The sequence below is a fragment of the Mixophyes fleayi genome, chromosome 11, assembly GCF_038048845.1.
Source record: "Mixophyes fleayi isolate aMixFle1 chromosome 11, aMixFle1.hap1, whole genome shotgun sequence".
NCBI classification, from domain to species: domain Eukaryota; kingdom Metazoa; phylum Chordata; class Amphibia; order Anura; family Limnodynastidae; genus Mixophyes; species Mixophyes fleayi.
The window spans coordinates 47,791,921-47,818,659 of NC_134412.1; the positions used below are offsets into that span (position 1 = coordinate 47,791,921).

Here is a 26,739-nt window from a genome sequence, read left to right on the forward strand (position 1 = left end):
TTGTGGCCTTAACTCGGAAAGGGGCTAATACTAAGCAATGGTCATCTGAGGCTCTCCAAGCCTTTCAAATCCTCAAAGAGTCCTTCTCGTCTGCTCCCATTCTGCGACAACCTGATGTGACACTCCCCTTCTTCCTAGAAGTAGATGCCTCTAATGTGGGCTTAGGAGCTATTCTCTCCCAACGCTCGGAGCAACAAAAATTACATCCTTGTGCCTTCTACTCTCGGGGTCTTCTGCCCGCAGAGAAAAACTATACTATCGGGGACAAGGAGTTGCTGGCCATCAAAGCTGCATTAGAGGAATGGAGATACTTGTTGGAAGGAGCTCGCCATCCTGTGACGATCTTCACGGATCATAAGAACTTGTCATATTTGCAATCTGCTCAATGCTTGAACCCTCGTCAAGCAAGATGGTCTCTTTTCTTTTCCCGTTTTGAATTAATTATAACCTTCAAACCAGCTGCTAAGAACAAGAAAGCTGACGCTCTATCTCGAGCTTTTGTGACGTCCTCTGATGTAGAAGAGGTTCCCAACCATGCTATTCTAGACCCCAAATGTATTTCTCTGGCTGCGTCATCCACCAAAATGCTACCATTTGGGAAGACCCTCGTGCCTCCTACTCTGAGGAGGAAAATCCTTTCGTGGTTCCATGCCTCTCGTTTTTCTGGACACGCCGGTGAACATAAGACCTTTGAGATTCTCTCTCGTAGTTACTGGTGGCCTTCAATGAGGAGAGACGTCAAAGAGTTTATTGCTTCCTGTGATTTATGTTCTCAGTTCAAATCCTCCCGCAGAACTCCAGCAGGGTTGCTGCGACCACTACCCATTCCGTCCAAGCCTTGGACCCATATTAGTATGGATTTCGTTACTGATTTGCCACCAAGTAAGAATCACAATACTATTTGGGTAGTGGTAGACAGATTTTCGAAGATGGCTCATTTCGTCCCTCTGTCCGGTTTACCTTCCTCGTCTACTCTGGCTGAACATTTCATTAAAGAAATCTTCCGCATCCATGGATGTCCGTCTGAGATTGTGTCAGATAGAGGAGTACAATTCGTTTCCAGATTCTGGCGGGCCCTTTGTAAAACCTTGGGCATACGATTAGCACTCTCATCGTCTTACCATCCGCAATCTAACGGACAAACGGAACGAGTCAATCAAGATCTTGAGACTTTTATTAGGATGTTCTCTTCAGCCAACCAAGACAACTGGGTAGAATTGCTCCCTTGGGCTGAATTCGCCCATAACAACATGTACCATGAGTCATCATCCAAAACTCCATTCTTTGTGGTCTACGGTCACCATCCGTCTTTTCCGGAATTTCCTGCCCTCCCGCCCACCCAAGTTCCTGCTGTGGAGACTGCTTGTCAGACCTTCAAAAATATCTGGTCTCAGGTCAAAACCTGTTTAAAGAAGACATCTAACAAATATAAGTCTTTCGCAGATAAGAAGAGGCGGGCTATTCCACCACTAAAAATTGGAGATCGTGTCTGGTTATCTACCAAAAATATTCGTTTGAAGGTTCCATCTATGAAATTCGCCCCTCGTTTTATTGGTCCATATAGGATCATTCAAGTTATCAATCCAGTATGTGTTAAACTTCTTCTTCCTAAGAATCTTCGGATTTCCAATGCCTTCCATGTGTCCTTACTCAAACCTCTTATTATCAATCGTTTCTCGACTCCTCCCTCAGCACCGCAGCCAGTTCAAGTTCATCAGGAGGAGGATTTCGAGATTACTGAGGTATTGGATGCAAAAATTTCGCGAGGAGTCCTCCGTTTCCTCGTTCATTGGAAGGGCTTTGGTCCTGAAGAGCGTTCATGGATCAAAGCTGAAGATCTTAATGCTCCTGCCCTTCTGAAGAAGTTTTATTCCAAAAATCCGGACAAGCCCGGTTCCAGGCGTTCTGTGCCCACCTTTAAAAGGGGGGGTACTGTCACTCACCGGACTGTGAGTGCTTCTTCCCGGACTATTAGGAACCGTGGACGTCCTCTATCCTGAGGGACTGCGCATGCGCAGCCCTTTCCAAACCTTCAGTGTATGTTCCTTTAACTTAATTGGCAGATCAGGCAACCTCCCTATATTAAGCACCTGTGGTCAACACCACGTTGCCTGATCTCGGAGTCTCATTCCCCATGAGTCTCTGAAGGTGTTCCTGTGTTTCCTTGTTCATTCAGCCCTGCTGATTCCTGTGGTTTCCAAACCACTTCTACCTCTGTGGTTTCCAAACCACTTCTGCTACTGTGGTTCCCATACCACTTCTACCATCTACTATATCATCGTGACTGTGAGCTGATTCCTATCCGCTGCCTCCGTGCACTACAGTCTTCTAATCACTTCAACTCTACCATGTATCATTGGGACTGTTAGCTGATTCCTATCCGCTGCCTCCGTGCATTACAGGCTTCAACCACATCCACTCACCTGTTCATGATTGTGACTGCCAGCTGATTCCTATCCGCTGCCTCCGTGCACTACAGGCTTCAACCTGCAACTCGTCTGTGTTTCATCATCGTGACTGCTAGCTGATTCCTATCCGCTGCCTCCGTGCACTACAGTCTTCAACCTGCAACCCGTCTGTGTTTCATCGTGACTGTTTAGCTGATTCCTATCCGCTGCCTCTGTGCGCTTCAGTCTTCAGTCCTTGTCTACTCTACCGTGTTTCCTTGAGTCTGCTGCCACTATTGCTACCCGCTACTCTCCGTGATCATCTGTTCCAGTTCAACTCTGCTCCGGTGTCCCATCGTTACTGCACCTGCTGGTTGCTATTGGTTACCTCCGTGTTCCCGCAGAGACCCGCTGCTGTTACTTCTCAGCGCTACTCATCCATCTACTGCTGATCCGCTCTCCACGCCTTCCTGTGTTCCCTGCTGGTCTACCTACCTGTGCGCTGCACCTGCTAGACCCCTGCTTCACCCATCCAGGGACTTGTATCCTGCTGGCCTCCTGCCCTTCAGGTATCTCTGCACTCCTGTCTGACTGCCTTCTCCTGAACCACGGTATGCATACTTCCCATTGACTGTGCTGTGTATTGCATACCTTGCTGGACTGTGTTGGTTCTCCTCTGGAGTGTACTATCCGCTGAGTCTATTGCCATCATTGACTGTGTTGGTTCTCCTCTGGAGTGTACTATCTGCTGACTCTACTGCCATCATTGACTGTGTTATCTCATGCCGGATTACTTCAAGAGACTTTCTATATTGGCAGTGTTGTTCAGTCATTTATACATTTATATTGTGCATATTACTGTGGATCAAAGTCAAGGTGCCCGTGTATATATTGTGTTGCAGTCTCTCCCCGTGCACCTCCTCACATATATATTCAGTAGTACAACTTGCTAGTGGCAGACCACTGACTCCTGTTTACAGTTTCACCTGTTCCAGTATCCTCTCACATAGCAGTGGTACAACTTGCTAGTGGCAGACCACTGACTCCTGTTTACAGTTTCACCTGTTCCAGTATCCTCTCACATAGCAGTGGTACAACTTGCTAACGCAGACCACTGACTCCCCGGATACCTCCACTTGGATTCCATTCCTTCACTCAGACAGCGGTACAACTTGCTATCCGCAGACCGCTGACTCTCATCACCTCCTCGTTTCTGTTGGACATTCCTCCTCACTATAGCAGTGGTACAACTTGCTACCGCAGACCACTGACTACCTTCACGTGTCCTTTGCCCATACAGTTCCTCGTGTATTACTACCTCCATATTGCCAGTGCTGCTAGTCATAGACTTTCCTGAGCATCTCATCATCTGCTATTTCCTGTTCCGTGATCACCCTGCTACCAGAGTACCATATTACCACCTATACTGCTCTGGTAAGCCTATCACCTGGTGATCCCTGGGTAAAGACTCCTAGTGCCCGTGACAACATGGACATAGGACACAATTTCTGTACAGTGTCATCATGCTACAGATGGCGAAGCCAACCACGTCTTGTACTGGCTCAGCATCAGGGAGTGAGGGAGATCACCCCTATTTCATGGAGTTTCCCTGACATTCAGGAAGAGTTAGCAAGTATGGAGTTATGTTTTTAGACTGAGAAGCTTGTACTATTTGTAAACGGAGCATAACTTTGAATTTATCTAATTTTGTTATACCTATTTCTTTATGTTGCTGGTGTTATTGTCATTGCTGCATGTGTACATTGATTGCGCCCATATGTGTGACAAGATATTTAAATGGTATTTAAGGAATGGAAAGGATGTATTTATAGGCTATTTCCTAGTTAGTGCGTAGTCCCTAAAGTGTGTCACTTTTTACAGGCCCACTCATTTCTTAAAACATTCCTGACTGGAGGGATGCCTATCACTGCCTCCTCCTGAAGTGCAGGCTTTCAGTAAGTAGAAAAATTACACTTTTCAACAAAAATCAAACCATGTTTCTTTTCTACGTTGCTAATAAGAATATAAACAAAAGAAGCTAATCAATTTGTTCTGGCTAGAATCGACATTGGATTAACAAGGTAAAAGTAAAAGTGTTGGCCTTAAAAACACACATACACAAACATACCCCGACACCACGCGCTCGTGGTATCCCTTTAGCATGTTTTTGTGGTAAGTCCGCTGCAGCCGACCATCGCTATCAAATGACAGCATATAGGTGATGTCACTTAGGTGTTTTGATTCTACACATGGGCACCAGAACAAGAACTGTCTGCCCAATCTCCAAAACTCTGACATTCACGCCTGGATCATACCAAATCTCTAGGTTAGTTTGCACAAGCCCTTTGAGGATCTCTAACCGATCTCTAAACTTGATCACATACTCCACCACAGACACATCCTGGATGGGTAGCTCCCATTCCCAAGACTCCCAGGACAGGTCAAAAGATTCCCGGATGCTGTGGCCATATATTAATTAAAAGGGTAAACTCCTGCAACATCTCCCAATAAGCAAAAAGGAGGTGTGGCAGGTAATGTTTCCAGGGGGATACTGAGATCTGCACTCCGCACTTTCCCCAGAGACACTGAACCAGTTCACTCATGAACTGTGTCCCTTGATCGGTTAAGATCTCACTAGGGAACACTACTGTACTAAATATACCTAACAGCGCATCCGCTACCTTTTCCGCAGTTATGGAGGACAGAGCTACAGCCACAGGGTACCTTTTGGCGTAATCCACCATGGTGAGGATGTTTCTCTTCCCCAATTTACTGGGTAGAAGTAGGGGTCCTACAATGTCTACAGTCACTTGCTGGAAATGTTCCCCAACTACCAGCACGAACACTTGGGTGCCCAAACTTCTGACGCACATCACAGAACTTACAGTAGGCTAACCACAGTGGACTCCATATCCACTGCACACTATCTCTTTGGTCTTCTATAGCAACTCTGCAGCTATCCTCAGTGACCTCGATATCTGCTGCAGAAGATCGCTATATTCTCCAGTCATTGTGCAGCTGTCCTCAGTGGGTTCCTACCTTCCGCAGAATATCTTACCTTGTATCAGGCAATTCTGTTGGGCTCCAGCGCTCCTAATCTCCAGCAGACACTTTATACCATCAGGCCTTCTCCTGTCTTAGTTGGATCATCACCTACTCCCTGTCTCTGGGTTCTCTCAACTGGTCTCGTCTGGCACTCACTCAGAGGACTGTGAACTGCGGGGCAGAAGCCGCAAAGTCCATACCTCTTTGCGGGAGTCCCTGGTGAAAACCATCTGCCTCGTTAGACTCTGCATCTCTGGGCTGAGTAGCGCTTAGTCAGACAGGCCTCAAGTATCCGATCATTATAGTAAATCTGACAGGCTCTCAATGTAGTCTAAGTTGGAATACTCTGCAGGGGGGTCTATGTTTCAGTTACTAGGTTCAGTCAAAGTGGGATTAGTCAAAGGGAGGTCACTGTGGTCAGCTATACTCAAAACTGGAGCTGGCAACATCCTATGTGCTGTTACGGGATATAGTCTTTCAGATGCAAAGAACTGTCTGGTTCCTGAAGATTTAGCAGCTTGAGTCTTTTTGTCTGGGTTGGCTGAGGCTGTAGTTGCTGGTGATGGCTGTTGTCTTCCATCTGGGGTCTTTTCCTCTGGGCTGGGTTGTGCAGGCAGAGATCCTGAAGACAGTAGTCTAGCCGCTTGTCTCCAGGTGAGGGAGGTGAGAAACACAGTCACAATTCCAACCCCAACATCATTGTTTAAGACCACATCAGTGGGTAGACCATCCATAATGGCAACATCTCGCAGCTCCTGGCCATCTCCACAGTCCAGATAGACTCTTGCTACAGGCACTTCCCTTTCCAGTCCATCTGTAGCAGTAACTTTGGCAGTGCTGACCTGCAATACTGCAGGCAGGGTCAATAAGATGGGAGCTCACTACAGTGATTGAGGCCCCCGAGTATTTGAGGCCTTTTCCCTGCAGGGGTCCCCCTTGGAGTGATTGCAGGATCCTCCACATGTTTTTGGGTGGTCTTTAGGCTATACAAATAACTCTCTCTGCAGTGTCATTTTTTCAGGATACTCTTATTAGAAAACGAATAACTGCAACAGACATAATTCTGAACCAGAATTTCTAATGTTTCAAATTGAAAATCCCTCTACGCATTTAAACAGGCAAAATAATCCCACTAGTTTAAGGGTCATAAAATATACTCATTTACTGTTTCAACACCAGCATGGGCCTTTGTTTTTACAGCTTTGCAGCTATATATTGTGTTCTGGTGGTTATTTTTATTTCACTCACACGATATTAAGCCTCAAGTGCAATTTTAAGTTTAGTAGAACCAATGCCATTCCTCCTGTTTTGGAATTTTACCCTGGGAAATTTTTCACACAACTTTTGAGCCACCCAGCAATCCTTTTTGTGGGATTGTAAACAATTGCTTTTGCACCACTCCACTCTTATCTTGGAGGCTTTCTGACATACATGACTATGGGAGCACCCAATGTTGGTCTGAGTACAGAATGATCCTGTTATAGACAGCATGAACTGCCAGCTGAATCTGAGAATATTGAAGTGCTCAGCTCTGTGTCGAGATCCGGTTTACAATGCAAGATTGCCAGCTGAAACTGCAGACTATTGACATATCTAGCTCCATGTCGACACCTGGTATATAATGCAGAACAGCCAGCTGAAATTGCAGGGTATGGAAATGCTCAGCTCCATGTCAAAACCCGATACATAATGCAAGACTACCAGCTGAAACTGCAGAATATTGAAGTACCCACCTCCATGTCGAGACCAGATTTACAATGCAGTTTAGAGCCTTCTCTATGTGCGCTCCTCTCTTTTTGTGGTCTTGCAGTTAAAATATAAAGTTAACATTAGCTGCTTACAAAGTAATCTTTAAGGGGACGATTTAATTTGGCCATGTTAGACAGGAATAATGTGGCGCTAATACTATTACCTTTAATACAGTAATTTTAACCCGGAATCAGCAGTAAAATTAGCGTACTAATGATAATACTGCACACTTTTACTATAGTAACGGTAATAGTGTGCAGGCCGCGTTATTCCTAAAATCGGCCCCTAAAAGTCAAGGAATTAATTATTTTCAATGCAAATTGTCTTGTTAATACCCTTGTGGTTAAGTATTTACTGTCTTGTAAACCCTGTGAAGCTCTGAATAAAACAAAATCTGTATGGGTTTCCCAGTGTAAAAAAGTTTGGAAACCACTGACCTAGTCTATACTCTTTTTATGTGCAATTGTATTTTGTATGACTTGTAACTCTGTCCAGTGCTGCAGAGTTTTGTGGGGCCTACAAAATAATAATGATCTCAAAGCATACAGGATCTTATCATTTGATAGGCATACTGGATGCCCCCAGTCAGTAGAAACGGATTCTGCAGCAGGATGCAAAATGAACGTCTGACACCTAAAAATGATAGGTCAAATACGTTCATTTGAGATGTCAATTATGTTAATTTATTTCAGTGCAATACAACTTTGGCTCTCCAAATTGCTGTGACAAAATAAAAATATGCAGCCAGTAAATGCACAGCTGATCACACAAGCTTGCAACTGATTTTTCTTAATGACAAAATTACAACAATTAAAAGTACATCCCCAAAATTAACCAGACCCTGTCTCCCTCTATCCTATCCTCCAATAATGTGGCTGCATGCAACTAGTAGGTGATTTGCTAAGTTCATTCTGCTCAGTAAATACTGTAAATGTCACATGAATGAATTAATTTACAGAATAGGTGCACACATGCAAATTCTTTTGTAATGTCAGTCACATCAGTTTTTATGAGCGCATGCATGGGCTGGCAGGAAGAGCAAATGTTAACTCCTTCTGGTGAGAGGATTTGGCCAGACATAAGCAGATCAGGACATTCCATACTTAATGTGTACTAATACTGTAACGATTCTGATAAAAGTCTTATGTCTGATACCTTAACCTCTTTACCTCCTTCATCTTATCATCTATAACCTGAATTAATGACACGAGACCTGAAATAGGGCACAAACAAATGATTTATTCATAAACATGGTGGAGGTGAAATAAGCAGTCAGTCCGACGTGTGCCAGGCAAAACCCAACTGTCCTAGCATATCCTTAGGACTACAAACTGGGGAACAACCAAACCCCTGGGTTCAAGTGGGGGACCAACCAATCACACCCCGGGCGCACATATCTACCTGGACGGGGCACCATGTCCTGAATCTACCGAACCCGCCCCTCCTCTGGGCTATACTGGAAGCAACCACAGGGCAGCCCACAAGGGCGGTGCCTGAAACCGAGACTAATAGCCGATTCACTCGAAGGGAGGCGGGTTCACCATGCCCAATACTGTAATGTGGCCCCAAACCACTGGCCGTCGACTGTACTGCTTTTCCGGCCATAACTCCATCCGTCTTCACTGAGAGATATGCTGTTGCCAACGCTGATATCCATCAAACAGAGCATCCAATCACGTCCTTTTCTCATCAAACGTAACCAGGGAGGGTGGGTGGGCAACTTCCAAACTGCCAAGGACTGAGCAAACTCCGCCCATCCAACTTATAGTCCTAAACCCCTCCCCTATGACACCAGATGGGCGTACCCAAAGATTAACTGTTAACACTCCAGAGAAATAGTTCAGTTAAAGATACAGCAAAGCTTTTATTATCCTTCGGTCCTATGCAGATCTCAGTTCTTATAAAAGTCTTATGTCTGATACCTTAACCTCTTTACCTCCTTCATCTTATCATCTATAACCTGAATTAATGACACGAGACCTGAAATAGGGCACAAATAAATGATTTATTCATAAACATGGTGGAGGTGAAATAAGCAGTCAGTCCGACGTGTGCCAGGCAAAACCCAACTGTCCTAGCATATCCTTAGGACTACAAACTGGGGAACAACCAAACCCCTGGGTTCAAGTGGGGGACCAACCAATCACACCCCGGGCGCACATATCTACCTGGACGGGGCACCACGTCCTGAATCTACCGAACCCGCCCCTCCTCTGGGCTATACTGGAAGCAACCACAGGGCAGCCCACGAGGGCGGTGCCTGAAACCGAGACTAATAGCCGATTCACTCGAAGGGAGGCGGGTTCACCATGCCCAATACCGTAATGTGGCCCCAAACCACTGGCCGTCGACTGTACTGCTTTTCCGGCCACGCCCGGATCCCTAGGATCCGCGGCCCGCCACCATACTAAAACCTTCTGATGCTAAAAACACATAAATATCCCGAACAAAAATAACCATGCCTTCGTCACTCAAATGGACTCCGTCCCCCCTATATAGCGAGGGGCTCTGATAACGAATACTCGGGTGTACAATCCGCCAACCACCCATGGAACGTAAAAACCGTGAAACAACCAAATTAATTTTCCTCCTTACTCCATCAGCAACACGCCCTTCAGGAAACGCACGCCAAGCCATCCTTGGCACAATATCCGACCAGCAAATGACAAGGGAAGGCCAAGATGCTTGCACCCAAGCCAAGTCCTCCTGGATACGCAAAATCAAATCCACCGACTTGCACCCTCCTATGTCATTACCACCCAGATGAATAACTAGGACCTGGGGTACCACTTGAACGACAACATAACTACTCAGGAGATGACGAAAACCAGACCATCTAAGACCTCTACGACCTATCCACTGCACTACCATTGCCCCCTTAAACAGAGAAGTATCCTTAGCTGCCCTGTGCAATCGAGCCCAGTGAATATAAGAGTGTCCCAGCACCCAGATGCGCAGCGGGGTCCGATGGTCTGTAGGGTGGAGAAAACCAAACATTAGTCATCAGCAACCATACGTGTTCATACATCCAGAAAACGGAACTCAGAGAGCCCCTATGATGCTGAAAATTTGAACTTGACAAAACTACAGAAAGCACAAGGGCTAACAAATGCTCAGCACACCAGACACAAACACCCAAGAACACGCCCACACCGACAAAAGAAGGAAAAAGGTTTTGGGCGGAGGCACAGACGAAGGTGAAACCATAAAACCCAGTGGGAAAAAAAATGGAGAAAGCCCTTCGAGCCCGACCTCCAAAGGCCCAAGCAGTCTAAGACCTGTGCCACCACCGCAGGAGATAGATAGGTAAAAGATAGGAAGATTTAGGTAAGGAGAGCAGGACGAACATAACGCTTATATACCTTGGTTTTCCACCTGCCAACACCCTGTATGGCCCGTTCTGATGCCCCAGCCAAAGCTGCAGACGTGGCAGCACCAATTCTGAATGAATGAGTGCCGAACTGGGATCCGTCCAAGCCCAGCTTAGACAATGTACGCTTAAACACTGCCGTAAACTGGTACCGGGTGAGGGGGGTACCATCACCATGCACCAGCCACGGAATTGCAGACACAGGACGAATAACAGCAAATTCATTCATAATAACAACAGGGCAAACTAAGAAACCCACCTTTGGGGCCAATGTAACCCACTGCCCTCTACCTAACTGGTCAGACTTTGATCTCCTGATTTTACAACATACTGAGGAAGGGGAAATAATAACATGCTGCGCCAACATTCCTGACAAAGGACAAGACTTAGAAGAGGCCACTACCTCACTTACTCTAAACGCTCCAAAATAAAGCATGACAAATGCTGCGCGAAATAAGGCCGTCTCAAATGCATCACGTGCTACTTCCTTAATAGCCCCCAGCAATTCCGTCAACAAAGCCTCACCGATGGGCCGTCTTCCATCCGGAAGCGCAGGGCGCTCCCTCGCCCAACCCTTTAATGCTTTGGCTATAATGAAACTTTTCAAAGGATATCCCGGCCAAAGCCCCTGACATTGCCGCTTTGGACTTACCGGACTTGAAACCTGCCCAAATATACGCTAGCATTAGCTGATGCCCTGAGGCCACTGACTCGCGCCCCTGGTCCCGGAACGCACACCAGTCATGCCAAGCCGAACGATACTTCTCCCTGGTAGCGGGTGCCAATGATGATTCAGCTAGACCCTCTACTCCGGCTTGACAATCTGCCAGATATAAGTGGGACAAGGTGAACCCGACAGGGATGCCTGAGGTGCCAAGGCTCGAAATTTCTCCCATTCCCCCCTAGATAATGAATCTGCCAGCGCATTATCCACCCCAGGAACATGTTGCACCCTGAAGCTAATGTCATCGACTAAACACCTCCATACTAATCTCCTCAAAAGTGTGATGACCGGCTGAGAGGTGGCCTTCTGCCGGTTGATTACTTGCACGACACCCAAATTGTCACACCAGAAAACTATCTGTTTCCCTACTAATCTGGGGGCCCACAATTCAAGGGCGACTATGATCGGGAAGATTTCTAACAGCAACAGGTTAGCAGTCCAGCCGGCCTGCACCCATTCTTCTGGCCACCGCGCAGCGCACCAGTCATCTGCGAAATATGCCCCGAAGCCCACACCCCCTGCCGCATCAGTATGCAGCTCCAGCTCCTTACTAGACACAGGAGGGGAAGGCCACAACCTAACCCCGTTAAAATTCCGCAGGAAAAGATCCCAAACTGCCAAATCCGTCCGGATTTCGGCAGATAGCAGTACTCGACAGTGAGGTCCCTTACGCCCTGACGTTGCCCTTTCCAGCTTCCGACAGAACACACGACCCATTGGAATTACCCGACAGGCGAAGTTAAAAAGTCCCAGTATAGACTGAGTCCTTTTCAATGACATCCCTTCAGACCCAAGCGCCACCCCTATCAGCTCCCGCAGTTTCACTACCTTCTCTATTGGAAGCCTACAAAGACCCAAGACCGTATCGATCTCGATGCCTAAATACGCTAAACGGGTAGTAGGACCCTCAGTTTTATCATGCGCGACCGGGACACCAAGTGAATGAAAAAGAGCCCTAAGTGAAAACAAAACATCCCCACAGGTGGGTCCCTGGCTTGGGCCCACTACAAGGAAGTCATCCAGATAGTGTGCCACGCCTTGGTGACCGGTTCCGGCACAAACGCACCAGTGTAGAAACGTGCTAAAACACTCGAAGAAGGAGCATGAAACTGCGCACCCCCTAGGGAGGCATCTATCCACATAGTAACCATCGCTCAGATGGAAACCCATGAAAGGGAACGAGTCCGGGTGCAATGGAAGAAGCCGAAAAGCCGACTCGATGTCGACCTTCGCCATCAAAGCCCCGGGCCCAAAAGATCTCACCATCTCCAGCGCCTCCTCAAAAGACTGATACACTACCCTGCAAAATTTTTCCGGGATGGCATCATTAACCGATGCACCCTTTGGGAAAGAGAGGTGCTGAATTAGGCGAAACTTCCCCGCAGCCTTTTTAGGAACCACCCCTACCGGAGACACTACCAGGTTCCGATAAGGAGGGTTCGCAAAAGGCCCAACCATCCGCCCAAGCGCCACCTCCTTACGCACTTTCTCCGCCAAGATTTCGGGGAACACCTTTGCAGATTTTAGGTTAACCATCGAGGCGATCCACGACAGACCCTTCAATAGGTAACCAAAAACCATGCCTAAAACCCTCCCGTAAAAATTCCGCAGCCCATCTTATTGGGTAGCGGTCCAGCCAGCGGCCGAGATTGACCACGTTAATTGGCGACTCGGCTTTCCGCAGGTCCGGGAGCCGTTCGACTTCCGTCGCCACCCCCTCCTCGACTCTGCCTGTCACAAGTCTTAGCTGGGTGACCTCCACCGCAGCGGGTGCAGGTGTGTGAGAACCTACACGCCGTTCCGCGCAGGCAACCGGACTTGTTAAAAGGGAAACAGCGGCCCCTACCCTCAAAGGGTGTGGCACCCCTGCCGCGCCCCGACGGCCGACGCCAACCTGAACCCTGTGAAGACTCTCCCCCGCCATCTTGGGACACCTGTAACCATACCTCAACATCCTTGAATCCCAACATGAGGCTCGCATGTCCGTCATATTTCTCCCGAAACGCTTCATCATAGGCCAGCCATACCCCAGGGCGTGATGATGCATACATCTCGTGGATCATGTGTAAATATTTCAACATGTCCATCCACTCTGTAGGGCGCGTTTCTAAATAACACGCCGCAAAAAGGTAGGCCCCCGTAAGCCAGTTTTTGTATGACCTATAACTCGTCTCCCCAGCGCCACCCCGTGTGAGGGCTTGGGCTACCACTTTTTTCCCCTTATTGGTCATAGCGAACATGTCAATGAGTCGGCCTTTACGAATTCTGTCTCTGACTACCATTCTAACCCCATGCAGTATCCCGGTACTAGCACAGCGCAGCTCCTCATACCCTGTAAGACGGGAACCTCTTGTCTGCCTTAAACGCCCGTCAGCCGGCCTAGCCCCAGCGCGCGGTACAAAATGCTTGCGCAATTTCTTAATCAGCTTCTTGGAGGAAGACCCAGACATATCTGAACCCGTACTAGAGCTATAACAATCGGACCACACAGATTGCACATCAGGTACATCAAACAAATCACGCTCACCTGCCAACGCCGAACCAGTCTCAGAACCCTGCGTCCAGCCCTCGTCCCCGGACCATGCCTGGTGACGGCCGACTTGCTCCACTCCAACGAACCGCTCCTCCTCATACCCTCCGGCTTCTGCTGAGAAAGAAATGTTACTACCAGAAGCTTGAGACTGGGAACCACGGGACGCCGCTCTATGCTCTCTGCCATGATCTGAACTCACCCCTTGACCAAGCTCCCAGCCTGAAACTTCCCTATAATTCTCAGCCCCCAGGGACTCACTCACAGGAACACCCCCATCGCGTGACTCGCGCCGCTCGGCCGAGCTGTGCGTGCCTCTCCTATGCCCAGACCAGGACCGTTGCCCTGGGCTCTTACCCATGACCTGAGACCCCGAAGAACCCCGCACCTGACCCCTATGTTCCCCGGAGACTGAGTGACAGGACCCCCCCCTTCCCACCGGGATGCCCCTAACACCAGAACCCACAGGGGCCACTGATGTCTCCCCCCGAACCGCACTGTTGCCCCTGCTATAAACCCTATGCGCCGCTGAACCTGCTGAGGCACGATCTGCCTCTGCATTCTGCCCCCTTACCGGACCCAAACTACTCCTGCTACCCCTGATGACTGAACTGGCCCCCACTATGCCCGTTGAGGAGCTATCTGCCGCTGGAACCCGGGATAATTGGAGAGGAGGGGGTCGCCCCCCCTCAGGACCAGGATGCCCGCCCGCCCTAACATGGCCGCCGTGAACCCGCTGCCCGCGGGACTGCTGAACTCTACCAGCAGCGGGTGGAGGGCCCCCCGCCCGCTATACTACCCCCCGAGGACCACCTGTCTCTCCTGGATGCCCTCTGCCCGGGAATAACAAGCCCACCAGCCACCGGAGGAACCGCCGCGTGAGCTGACCTCGACCTCGTCACTTCCGGTTCTGCGACCCCCGCTAACACCACCATAACCCTCGGCGGATGCCCGGGAAGGAGGAACCCTCAGCCTGCCACTGAATCTCCGTGCAGGTGAGGGAGGGGAACCGCTGGGCCTAGCGGAGGAAGGAAGGGGACCAACACCCGCCATTACCGCTGGGGGGGGCACCCGGGGAATTGGAAGGGAAAATGGGCCAAAATGCAACACCACCAAAAACGGGAGGGGGGGGGTGGGGGTGGGGTTTAGCGGGAGGGGGGGGTAAGAGGGGGGGGCTGGGAGGGAAGGGAGAAAAAACGGGGAGGGTTGAATTTAGAAAAGAAAAAGGGAGAACAGAGGGTTGAGAAAATTAGCTGAGAATGACACACACGCTAGTGGGAAAAGCAAGAGAAAAAAGGGGAGTACAAGCAGGAAAAACAGGAGACAGAGAGGGGGAATCAGATACTTATCAGGATCCACGTCTGCACGCTGCAACTTCCAAACTGCCAAGGACTGAGCAAACTCCGCCCATCCAACTTATAGTCCTAAACCCCTCCCCTATGACACCAGATGGGCGTACCCAAAGATTAACTGTTAACACTCCAGAGAAATAGTTCAGTTAAAGATACAGCAAAGCTTTTATTATCCTTCGGTCCTATGCAGATCTCAGTTCTTATTCTGGTCCCAGTGCTAAGTTTTTTTGGAGCAGAGCAGCTTCGGTGGCAGCACGGTGGCTCAGTGGTTAGCACTTCTGCCTTACAGCATTGGAGTCATGAGTTCAATTGCCTTATCTGTGAGGAGTTTTTATGTTCTCCCCGTGTTTGCGTGGGTTTCCTCCGGGTGCTCTGGGTTTCCTCCCACACCCCAAAAACATACTGGTAGGTTAATTGTCTGCTAACAAATTGACTCTAGTCTGTGTGTCTGTGTGGGTGTGTTAGAGAATTTAGACTGTAAGCCCCAATGGGGCAGGGACTGATGTGAGTGAGTTCTCTGTACAGCGCTGCGGAATCAGTGGTGCTATATAAATAAATGGTGATGATGATGATGATGATATGTAATATTTCATTTATAGTTGCCTACTCTCCCGGAATATTGGGAGACCTCCTGGACTCCCAGGAAAGTAGGATAACCTCCCAGATACACCTTTCTGACCCCGATCACTAAGTAAACAACATTACTCAAAGCTACCTCACTGACGTGACCGCATTCAGCTGTGTGATAGGCACACTCTGATCAGTGCTGTAGCCTTTCACATTGCTCCATTCAAGTTTGCAGTTACATTCTCTAAATCCAGGCACAGAGAGGCCAGGGCTGTCTGTGTACCAAAGTCTTGCGCTCCATGTTCCCTGTCTTGCACTGCATCTGTTGGAAAGCAGACTATGTCCCTTTTCAAATATGCAAATTGAGGAGGTAAATTATCATGTTAATTGCATTCTTATACAAAGGAGAATAGTTTAGTTATCCCTCCTATATTCCACAAGCCTGTTGTAGGTATACTGTTACAACCTATCTAAAGAAATAGTGAATTAGGCATTTAATATAAGTGTAAGCATAAGGTAAGGTAATTATAAGTACAAATACAGAGAGCATTTGTCCTCTCATTCTTCTATTTTGCTGAACCCTTATGGCATAGATGTATTTTAGATATCATTTCATTTGCTGCATCATTTTACACACTGCATCCCTTAATAGCATCCTCTCATGGTTTCATAATCTCCTTGAAATGATTTTTGAAAAGTATGATTTAATTTTTACAAATAAAATAATAGCAAAGCGTAATTATTTTTGCATGTTGTCTGAGGTGCCGGTGATTGATGCCAACCAATGCTTTTAATGGGACATTTTAACAACATTTTATACAGGACAAAGCATTCATATGCAAGGATAAAGCAATGTTATTAAAACAGGCCCCAATGTACTTTCATCTCTCATTTGAGACATAAATATGAGTCCAATGAACAGTAATTTAGGAGAAACAGTTGCAATTAAGGGGATTGTTGAAATGTGATAGTAGGCAGAATGTTAATGTTTTACTTTTGTACATATGCGCATCAAAAAGCAGAAAATGCACTGTGCCTCCGTATTTTTTTAGTTTATCTGTAAACCTCAAGCCAATAATTGAATTGTTTTGCTGCTCATGTAACCGACCAGAATGAAATAACTTTTTATAACTCACTGGACATCAGAATCCCCAGCGTCAAGCTGACAATCAGTAAAAGAACCAGGATGATGGTGGTAATGATGAGTATGGAGAAGCGATTAGACTGATGTCGTCTGATCTGTAGAGAAACTAATGAGAAAGAGTTTGTATTACCTATATTAGTTTAGAATTCAGTCATCTCCAGTAATATATAGAATCTATTATGCAATTATATTTTTTAGTTATTATTTTCAGATTCCAGTATGTTTTACAAATCACTGTGCAATACCCACGCCTGTATAATGGAATACAGGCGTAGGGTTCGGGTATTGTCGTTTTAAAACCTCCATTTTCAGTGTGTCCATACTAAATGATGTCCTATCATACTGTAAGTGTTTAGGGCATTCGGATTAGACACTGCACAATGATTTCAACCTCCAGACAAACTGCATGTCTGACATATGGTAAGTAGGTATTTTATTACTGTAGGCCTTATAGCCATCGTTATTCCCATGTCGTCTAAAACCTTGTCGGGGTTCACATTGCTATTTTACCCTACCTCACCCATGAATTGTTGGGATAGTGCATTAAATCTGTGCTACTGTGTCAGTTGAAACGGGGAGTGAATTTGTTTTTCAGCACATATATGTGTATCAGTGTCTCACATAGTAGCCTATGTATGAACCTCTGCAGAGATTTTTATCACGGTAAAACCCCCGAAAACTGAAGTTTTTACACATTTTAAAATAATGAGTCTATTTGTCATTATAGAATTATATCTGTAGTGGCCCCAGCCTTTATTTATGGCAAATGCAGTCTCCATAGGTATATATCAGTAAAGCGAAACTGTCCTAATCATCAGTTTCAGAGCTTGACCCCGACAACTATCATCATCTATCTTCTGAGGATAGCCATCCTGTCCTATGGGTAGAACATTGTAGAAGATGGATCTTTGGAATGTGTCATGGTCCTCTCATCACAAGATGTGCAAGGCTATAAGACCTTGTACTATAGTTTATTTATAAAAAGGAAAAAAGAAAATGAAGTGTATAGATAGGGACACTCTGGGATGTTGGTTGTAGAATATTTAAAACTCAATTTTTTCTTAATAATATATTCTAATAGCACATACTGATCACTAAAAGCTAGGGAAATAGGTTAAAATCCATAATGAGAATTTGTGAGGTGATTGAAACTTACAGTGAAAGTGTTATTTAATACTGCAGTATCACATTATATTTAAACACTTGTATTTGTGTATCAACTAGTATCTTCACTAGTAATTTGTTGCTGCTATAAAAAAGTTACATTGCCCTAGAGTCAATCAAAAAAATATATATTCAGTTTACTTTTTAATTACTCGCTGTCATATGTATACACAAAGAGAGATGAGGAGCCCTCTATAGGTTAATCATAAACACTACAGATTGAATATCATAGATATGGTCAGATATAGAGGATTTCTATCTTACTTGTTGATACAAGGGTAGAGAGCTGCCCTTTACTATCAGTTGTTTAGCATGATATCTGATAACTCTATTACATCTAAGCTGTGGTACTAAATGTAGAGTCTGATAATTTATCTACCCTATTGTAGGATCAGCATGAGTAGTAACAATTTATCAATAACAGAAAAAAAAATCCCTATCAGCATGCCGATTCATGTGAACACACTATACACGATAACCTTCAGATCTGTTCTCTTATTCTGTCATAACTGTTGGCTGAGGTTTTGCCATATAGAACAATTAGAAGCACTTGGGAAAGTGAACACTATTTTCTCTCGTCACAAACCAGCTAGCACATCTCTTCAGGGGAATTGCTGCTTGTAGTTTAACATTAATCTAACACCAGAGTCTTTGATCACTGTGGCAGCTCATTTTTTGCTTTAATTAAAAATGTGGAAGTAGCTAAATTAAAGAGGAAACGTTACATGGTTGAGTAGTTTTGAGAGTTCCCAATGATGTTCCCTGCTATTTCCCAAGATATCAATGCTGCTGAGAAAATACCTGTACTGGAGGCATCTAAATAACAATACAACTAGAATTCAATACATTTATTTTCCATGGGACAAAACTCCCTTTAAATTTGTATTGTTGATGGGGGTTTTCTTGTCATCTTTGACAGGTTTGCTCTCCCATCAGAGGCTGCTGGGGACATTGAGATATCCTGTTAGTGGTGACAGCTCTCTCACACAAGTGTATAGTCACTGACTCTCACAAATGCAGCGATGGAAAAAATACTGGTCCTGACATTTTTTCAGATTCAATCAGTCAGCAAACAAGAGGCTAGTGTTGTACTGATGATCTATCATTTGTGCCCTGTGTACTTTTAAAACGGAATGTGTAATGGATATTTTTACTGTTGCAGGCAATTTTTTCTTAAAAACACCAATCATTTGTGGGGATCACACTTGTGTGCAAGTGGTATAGTCTGCGCGCAACCATGGGCAGCGAACACCTGATACTCCCATTATATACATTGTCACTACATATAATGTCCTGGTGAAAAGATCTGTTCGCAGTCAGGGGCTTGAAGTCGGGCACAGTAATGCTGGTGCCTGTCTCATTATTCCCCTTCTTTGTGTGTAGGTTGTTTATTCCATACTTCAGTCACATGAACTTGTGAAGTTGTCAATCTGTCACCCTCTGATTGGAGGGGAACCTGTTAATCTCCACAGTAGGAAACCTGTAACCGCTGTGCTGTAAAATGTGAGTCCAATACTGCTAAATTATCATTCCAAATCTGCAGAGTGCATACACACTGCAGAATTGGAATGATATTGTTCCATCATTGAACGAGATTTTCAAGTCAGTTTGTACAACTCGATCATAAACTTTATGTGCCCTGGAACGATAATCGTTCATCGTTCCAGGGTACACACTACTGTGATATCGGCCCAATCAGTCGTTTATCATATCATTGGCTTGATAATCGTCTGAAAGCGCAATAGTGTGTACCTAGCCTTAGTCATAAGTATGGTATTCTATACCAGCATTGTTATCAATTGAGCAGCAAAGTGAAAGCCAACACACGTTTCGTGAGTATAGCTTTGTAGCTATAGTCATTAAACTGCACTTTCACTGTATATTTCAATCCCTTCACAAAGTGTCACATTGGGTTTTACCTATTTTGCTAGCTTTTAGTGATAAAGATATACTATTTTAACATATTATTAATAAAGAATTGAGTTTTAAATGTTCTACAACCAACATCTCAGAGTACCCCACTCTATACACTTAATTTTCTTTTTTCCTTTTCTGTACATTATTTTGTTATGGGTGCACATCTCAGGTTATGTTTTGTTAGACATCCTGAGTATAATGATCCGAATGCACAATCATAGAGAGATGTGATATAATACCTTGTGTGGTTGAATCAATATTTACTACAGTTTATTTGCCAGGACAGGCTCCTACCAGAGTCGCTGTCCCAGGCTAACCCATTTTAATAAATTACAATGTTAATTCCTTTCTTATGATTGCGATAAGAAACGATAAGTAACATGAGCAATATGTGATGGGTCATAAATAAACCCCATAGTGTTTCTACCATATGCTTTATAAACATATTTATTTTTGAACAAGGAAAGGGCTATGAAATATATAAATATATGAGAAGGAAGTGGAACTAGGACATTTCCTTTTATAAGTATCTCATGCCATCTTTTGTGAAGCCTCTTTTAGACAATATTTCTCAATTTAAGAGCTTTCAATGCTTTCATGCATGTGAAGAATGTGTTACATGTGCAAAGTAGCACAATAGAAAATGAAACAAGTTTGGTCATTCTTTACTTTTCTATCTTCTATTTTCTTTTGTTTTCACCCACATTTCAAGGCATAGAGATGAAAGGCTGAATACTAAAGATCAGTCTGTGCTCATACACAGGGCCGTCTTTCCGACTGGGCACGATGGGCAGGTGCCCAGGGGCCCAGGGGGAAAGGGGGCCCAAAGCTGGACTGCTGTAAAAAAAAAATCCTGTAAAACAAAAAAAAAAACCTTACCTTTTGCGGTCACCTGACCGTTCAGATCAGGTGGTCAGGTGGCGATCCAGCTCCCTCCCTGGCCCCCTCTTCCGTGCTGTGCTCGCAGTGAATGTTGGACATTCACTGTGAGCACAGCACGGAGGAGCGCAGAACAGAGACTCAGCGAGGAAAAAAGAAGAGAAGGGGATCGGACTTAAGGTAAGTTAAGGGGGCCCCTACATATATATATGTAAAAAAAAGTGATATATATATATATATATATATATATATATATATATATATATATATATATATATCTCTATATAAAATCACTTTTTTTTACATGTATATCTATTTAAAATCCCTTTCTTTTTATACACACCAATATATATATATATATATATATATATATATATATATATATGTATATATATATGGGCCCCGGTGCACTGCTTTGCCCGGGGCTCATAAACACACATATGGCCCATCATATTTAATTTGCTTGTGTAGCATCACACACTGTAGTGTAACAGTATCAATTGGTCAGTGAATGACATAAAACTTTGATTGGAAACAGTTCTGAATCAGCAGTATAGTAGAACTAAGGTAAGGCTGAGGTATCTCCCGCCAAATGCAAAAACTGGCTGGAACCACAGGGGGTAAAAAGTATGGAAAAGGTCAAGGTCATGTCGCCAGGTGATGATCATAAGTTTGACCTGACCTAGTTCCTAAAGCAACACCATAACTTGGAATATAGTGGTAAATGTATGAAGCTCCAATTTCTGCAAGTCTGTGGAAGGGGAAATTTAAAGTGGCGATGGCTCGTAAAAGCAAGTTTGGCATAGGCTATATTTTGCTCAGGAGAGATAGCAGAAGACTACCTGTCTTTGAGGTAGAAGTTTCAATGCTAGCAACTGAGGTCACAGACACTGACAAAGTTAGCTTCTGGTCTCTCCTAATGATGGTTAATAATGTAAAATCTGCTTCAGATGGATTAATCTGTCAGAGGTACCGTTAGAGTCTCAGTAGCTCCATGTCGTGAACAAAGAAAGGGTGATAACCGAAGACAACAAGAGGACATTCTAAAGGTATGCGTTATAAAATGGTGTGTGTTCAAAGGAGGTAGTGGGTTTGCTAATAAAAACATGTCAGTCTCACCAGGTTAAAATTACATCAGTGAGGGGGCGTGGCTTGACAGCCATACTGGCTGGATGGATCCTTCCTCAGCTCTTAACTGAACCAGCTCAAATCTCTAACTATCAGTGCTATTTAGCCCTTATATCAGGGCTCACGACTTGCATCGGGTTATACCGGATCTACTGAGGTAATCTTAAATTGTCCATCTGGCAGCTCAACGTCGCCTGAACTGTTCCGGGACCTAAGTGGGCGTGGATCCACAGCCTGACGTGGCCCGCGCCTTGGACACTCGCACAGGCTTTCACACACTGTCTGAGCTTGAAGTGCTTCTGATTGTTCCCCCCAGCACCAGCTGCTGACACTGGATACCTCCCCACATCTAGGCTGCCTCACCTGGCTACTAGGGACTACTAGTGGACAAATACAGACTCGTAGACTAACCACTCGACCGCTCTTTACAGCCTTCAGCACCTTCCTCTCAACAGAGGACCTCGGTCCCGCTGTATGGCTCCATTGTCTGCTTACCTGGGACTTCCAGAGTGCGCATCATCCACCACCGGAGAAACCAGAAATGCCTGGCGTGGCGCTGCATCCACACTTCCAGCTCATTTCCAACCTCTGATTCTAGGCTATCTCCCAAGGGACCTCCCAATGTGGACTTCGGTCAGTGCTACAGCCCTGAGTGCGTTGCTGGAGCAGATTATCCACTAAGTCTGTGACTGCGGTTTTGGTTTTGAAGCAGCCTGAACTGTGCCAGCTCTCTCCAGGTCTGCACTGGGTCACACTGCCTCATTGTTTTACACCTGGGGACTATCTATGATGTCAGTGCTGAAAACACTTTTCTATCCTGGGGATTTTGTTGTCTCTCAGCCCTGCTTTGACATACAACATACCGGCTGCCTGCTATCCCAGTTTATTACAACTGATATTACATATCTCCAGTATGCAGCCCTGACTAGTTTTACATTGCTGCCACCTGATGGCTGTTTGTGAGCTAGCATAGGACTGTTCTCTTGTGTCAGACCTCTTCAGAGTTACAATCAGCCTCTTTTTTGACACAGATTACATCACCTGTAGCGATTATGTGAACTCTGCCATGCTGCTCGGACCCAGGTAATCCCCTCTCATTCGAGCTAAGATAAGTGTGCAATCTCCCACCACCCTCCCCATAACCCTTCTCATCCTTTTCTGCCATCTTTATTTCACGACGCTGTCTGATTGTTCCTGCTGTTCTCATCATGTCTAACAATCCAAAGAAAGTTGCGCCAGGGGCTTCGGCCAATTTCTTCGGATCAAAAAACAAAGGCTCTTCTTCTTAATCGGAGCATAATAAGGCGTTGGGCCCCTTGCTCTCTACTGATGTGGTACTTGACCCTCAGATACAAGCAGTGATAACTAATCTCCTCAAGGAAGTGTTAAGGTGGCATTCCATCAAAAATCATCGAAAGCGGTGAATGACTTCAAATCCAAATTGAACTCATTATGCAACAGGATTGACGCCCTGAAATCAAAAACAGATGACCTCTGCCGCTCCCAGTCTGTTCTGGACAAGGAACTCCCTTGCCTTCATGCTGAAGTTGTGGCTTTAAAGGAAAAACAAGAGGACTCTGAAATGTTTCAGAAGATGTTGTCACAACGGATCTCCAAGCTTTTCTCAAGGCCCTCTTCCTTCACTTTCTTCTGGATATGTCCGATGCAGGCTGTCTCATGGGCCGGGATCATTGGGCACTGAGAGCCAACCAAGACTACCAGCGGCCAACCTCCACACGATATCATTGTTTGCTTACATTACTTCTGCACCGGGGCCGCATCCTTACAGCTACTAGAGACCAATCTGTCATTTCCTTCCGAGACATGGACATCTAATTGTTCCAGGACTTCGTACCTTCTACGATCCAAAAAGGAAGAGTCCTACAACCAGTCACTAGAATTCCCCACCAGCACAATATTCGATACCGCTGGTGCTTTCCGTTCCAGCTCCAAGTCTCTGCTGCCAATTCCTTTCCCATTGTTAAAACATTGGAGCAAGGTCAGGACCTCTTTACCAAGCTGGACATCCTTCCCGTGATGCTTGCTCTCCAGTCTACATCTCCAAAGCCCAATACTCAGCCCTTCCCCTGCCTGAGTGGTCCCGTGCCTCTTGTCGACGCCCCTGAGATGCAGAACCACCAGTTTTGCTAGCATTTGCTCTTCACTTGATTTGATTTTACAGGTGATCTCTATCAACAGATGGAGCTCGTCGCCTTGCTTACCAGACATCGTTTTCTCAAGACTTCTTAAGTATTTAGTAGATCGTACAGTTTGACTTTTTAACACTATTTTTCAGTTTCCTTGTGTTTAAAGCATACCATAATGTTTGCCTTTTCATATTGCATTATATTATCTGATGTTCTATTGTTTAAAATTCACTTCACCGTTCTTCTAATTAACTGGTTGGAAAGCTACCGATCATTGTACTTTTCCACCTCCCCTTTCCTACCCTACCCTCCCCCCTTGCCACCCCCCTCTACATGTATAGTTGCTGAAGTGTTTAATTTATATTTTGTTTCTTCAGCACACTGTTCTCTAGTTAGCTTAAATTTCTTTAAAGAATTTATTGTGGGTCCCTGAATCCTGTGGCCTCTCTTTTTAGACTAAGAACCAACCCCCACACACCCTCTGACATTGTTCACTACACCATACTTAGCTTTTTAACAATGTATTTGTATCCTCTAAGGATTCCTTTCACTTCGGATTATCGCCCAATTGGGCTATTTCTTCCTTTCATTTCCCCTTTTTCTACTTGTGGCTATTTTCCATCTTTCTACCTGTTTTTATACCATTTACCTCAGGGACAACTAACAGTTTATATTTCCCTCACCTGTGTTTAGCTAAACTCTTGAGATTCAGCTCCTCTCCTCTGCCATGATTTAAAAAAAAAATTCCCTCATTATGAACGGCCTCAAGTCTCCACATAAGCGCATGATCCTCTTACGCGCCTGTAGGAGAGAGAGAGTACACATCATTCTTCTAAGAGAAACACATCTTACCGGAGCCCACTCTCAACTTCAGATTAAGCAGTTTTCTCAGAACTTCTTTGTCTCAGCAGATTGTAAGAAATGGGGCATAGCTATTGCGATTCATAGCAAAGTCATCTTTCTTCATTCTAATACTTATGTAGACCATGAGGGTCGCTTTCTGTTGATCGGTGGCACACTTTGCTCCGCTCCTGTTACTCTGCCTTCGGTTTATGGCCTGAACCAGAAACAAAAACCTTTTTTCACTAAAATTTTAAAATGTATTGAGTGGTTGGCGCGGGGTCATATTATCATTGGGGTGATTTCAACGTAGTCCTTGATCCTGCCCTTTACAGGTCGCCCCCCTCCTCTATGACTCATGGAGGCTGTGTAATTCTGGCACCAGAGAGTAAACCCACTTCTCGGTCCCCCATCAATTATATACATGTATAGACATGCTACATGTCTCCCACTCACTTACCCGTCACGTGACCCAAACAGACATCACCCCTCTCTCCTGGACTGACCACTTGGGCGTGTTCTTCCTTTTGGATCTCCTTAAACCGCACCCACAACATAGTAGATGGTGCTTAGATGACTCTCTCTTGATTAATCAATCCACCTGCCTTGACAATAAGACCTGTATTTCTAATTATCTCTTGGAGAACTCAGCTCCTGATGTACCCTCGGAGATTAACTGGGAAGCCCATGAAGCCACTATTCAATGAAATTTGATTACCCTGACTGCAATCTCCAAGAAAAAAGCTGCGGAGGAGGTGTCCTCTCTGGAATATAAAATAACCCGACCCTGCTCCCTCAGGAAGACTAACTGAAAGGTCAGCTTAACAAACTCCTTTCTCATAGAGCGGCCACCACTATGCAAAAACTCCAACAGCGCTATTATGAAAAAGCGGATAAGGCAGACTCAGTCCTGATTAGAAAACTGAAAAAAATTGCTCTGAATCATATTGATAAAATTAGACATTCCTCCTCAGGCGAAATCACTTATGACCCATTGGCGAAAGTCAGAGCATTCTGAGAGATTTATTCCTCTCTCTACAATCTTCCTGCACCTTCTTATCATGGGGACCTCCCAGTTCCTCCCCTGAAAGACTATCTCCTAACCACTCCTCTCCCTAAAATCACCCTAACACAGCAGTCTGATTTCTCCCTGCCTGAGGTCCGTGTGGCTATTAAGTCTCTGATAGCTTCGTTGGCTCAGGGCCCTGATGGCCTCACCTGACAGTACTACAAAACGTTTGCCGGGGGTTCTCGGTCTGCACCTAACAAAATTCTTTAATGAAGTGCTCAAGGAGCTTCCTTTGAATCTACCACCACTAGGGCTAACATTATTGTTATCCCGAAACTGGGGAAAAAACTATTCTCTTTGTGCTAGCTATAGGCCTATTTCCCTACTCAACATCGATTTGAAGCTGTATGCAAAAGTTTTGGCCTCCAGATTGAACCCATCATCATCATCATCATCATTTTATTTATATAGCGCCACTGATTCTGCAGCACTGTACAGAGAACTCATTCACATCAGTCCCTGCCCCATTGGAGCTTACAGTCTAAATGCCCTAATATGCACACACACAGACAGACAGAGAGAGACAGACTAGGGTCAATTTTGACAGCAGCCAATTAACCTCTTCCCACTCTTTCCTTCCCTCTCCATTCTGACCAGTTGGGTTTCATTACAGGGCATTAAGCCCCTGATAATACTATAAGGGCCATTGATCTGATACACTGGATTCATAGCGCTAACCTCCCTTCCCATCTCTTGGCGCTCAACGCTAAAAAGGAGCTCAACCGCA

At 45.4% G+C, this 26,739-nt stretch overlaps 1 protein-coding gene across 1 annotated transcript in view; it reads right to left on the minus strand.

The window, feature by feature from the left end:
- Positions 1-26,739, minus strand: part of MFRP (membrane frizzled-related protein) — a 97,342-nt gene that overhangs the window by 33,967 nt on the left and 36,636 nt on the right. The window contains exon 4 of the mRNA XM_075189569.1: positions 16,861-16,974. Within this exon, the coding sequence (XP_075045670.1) occupies positions 16,861-16,974 (114 nt within the window). The remainder of the gene's footprint in view (positions 1-16,860; positions 16,975-26,739) is intronic.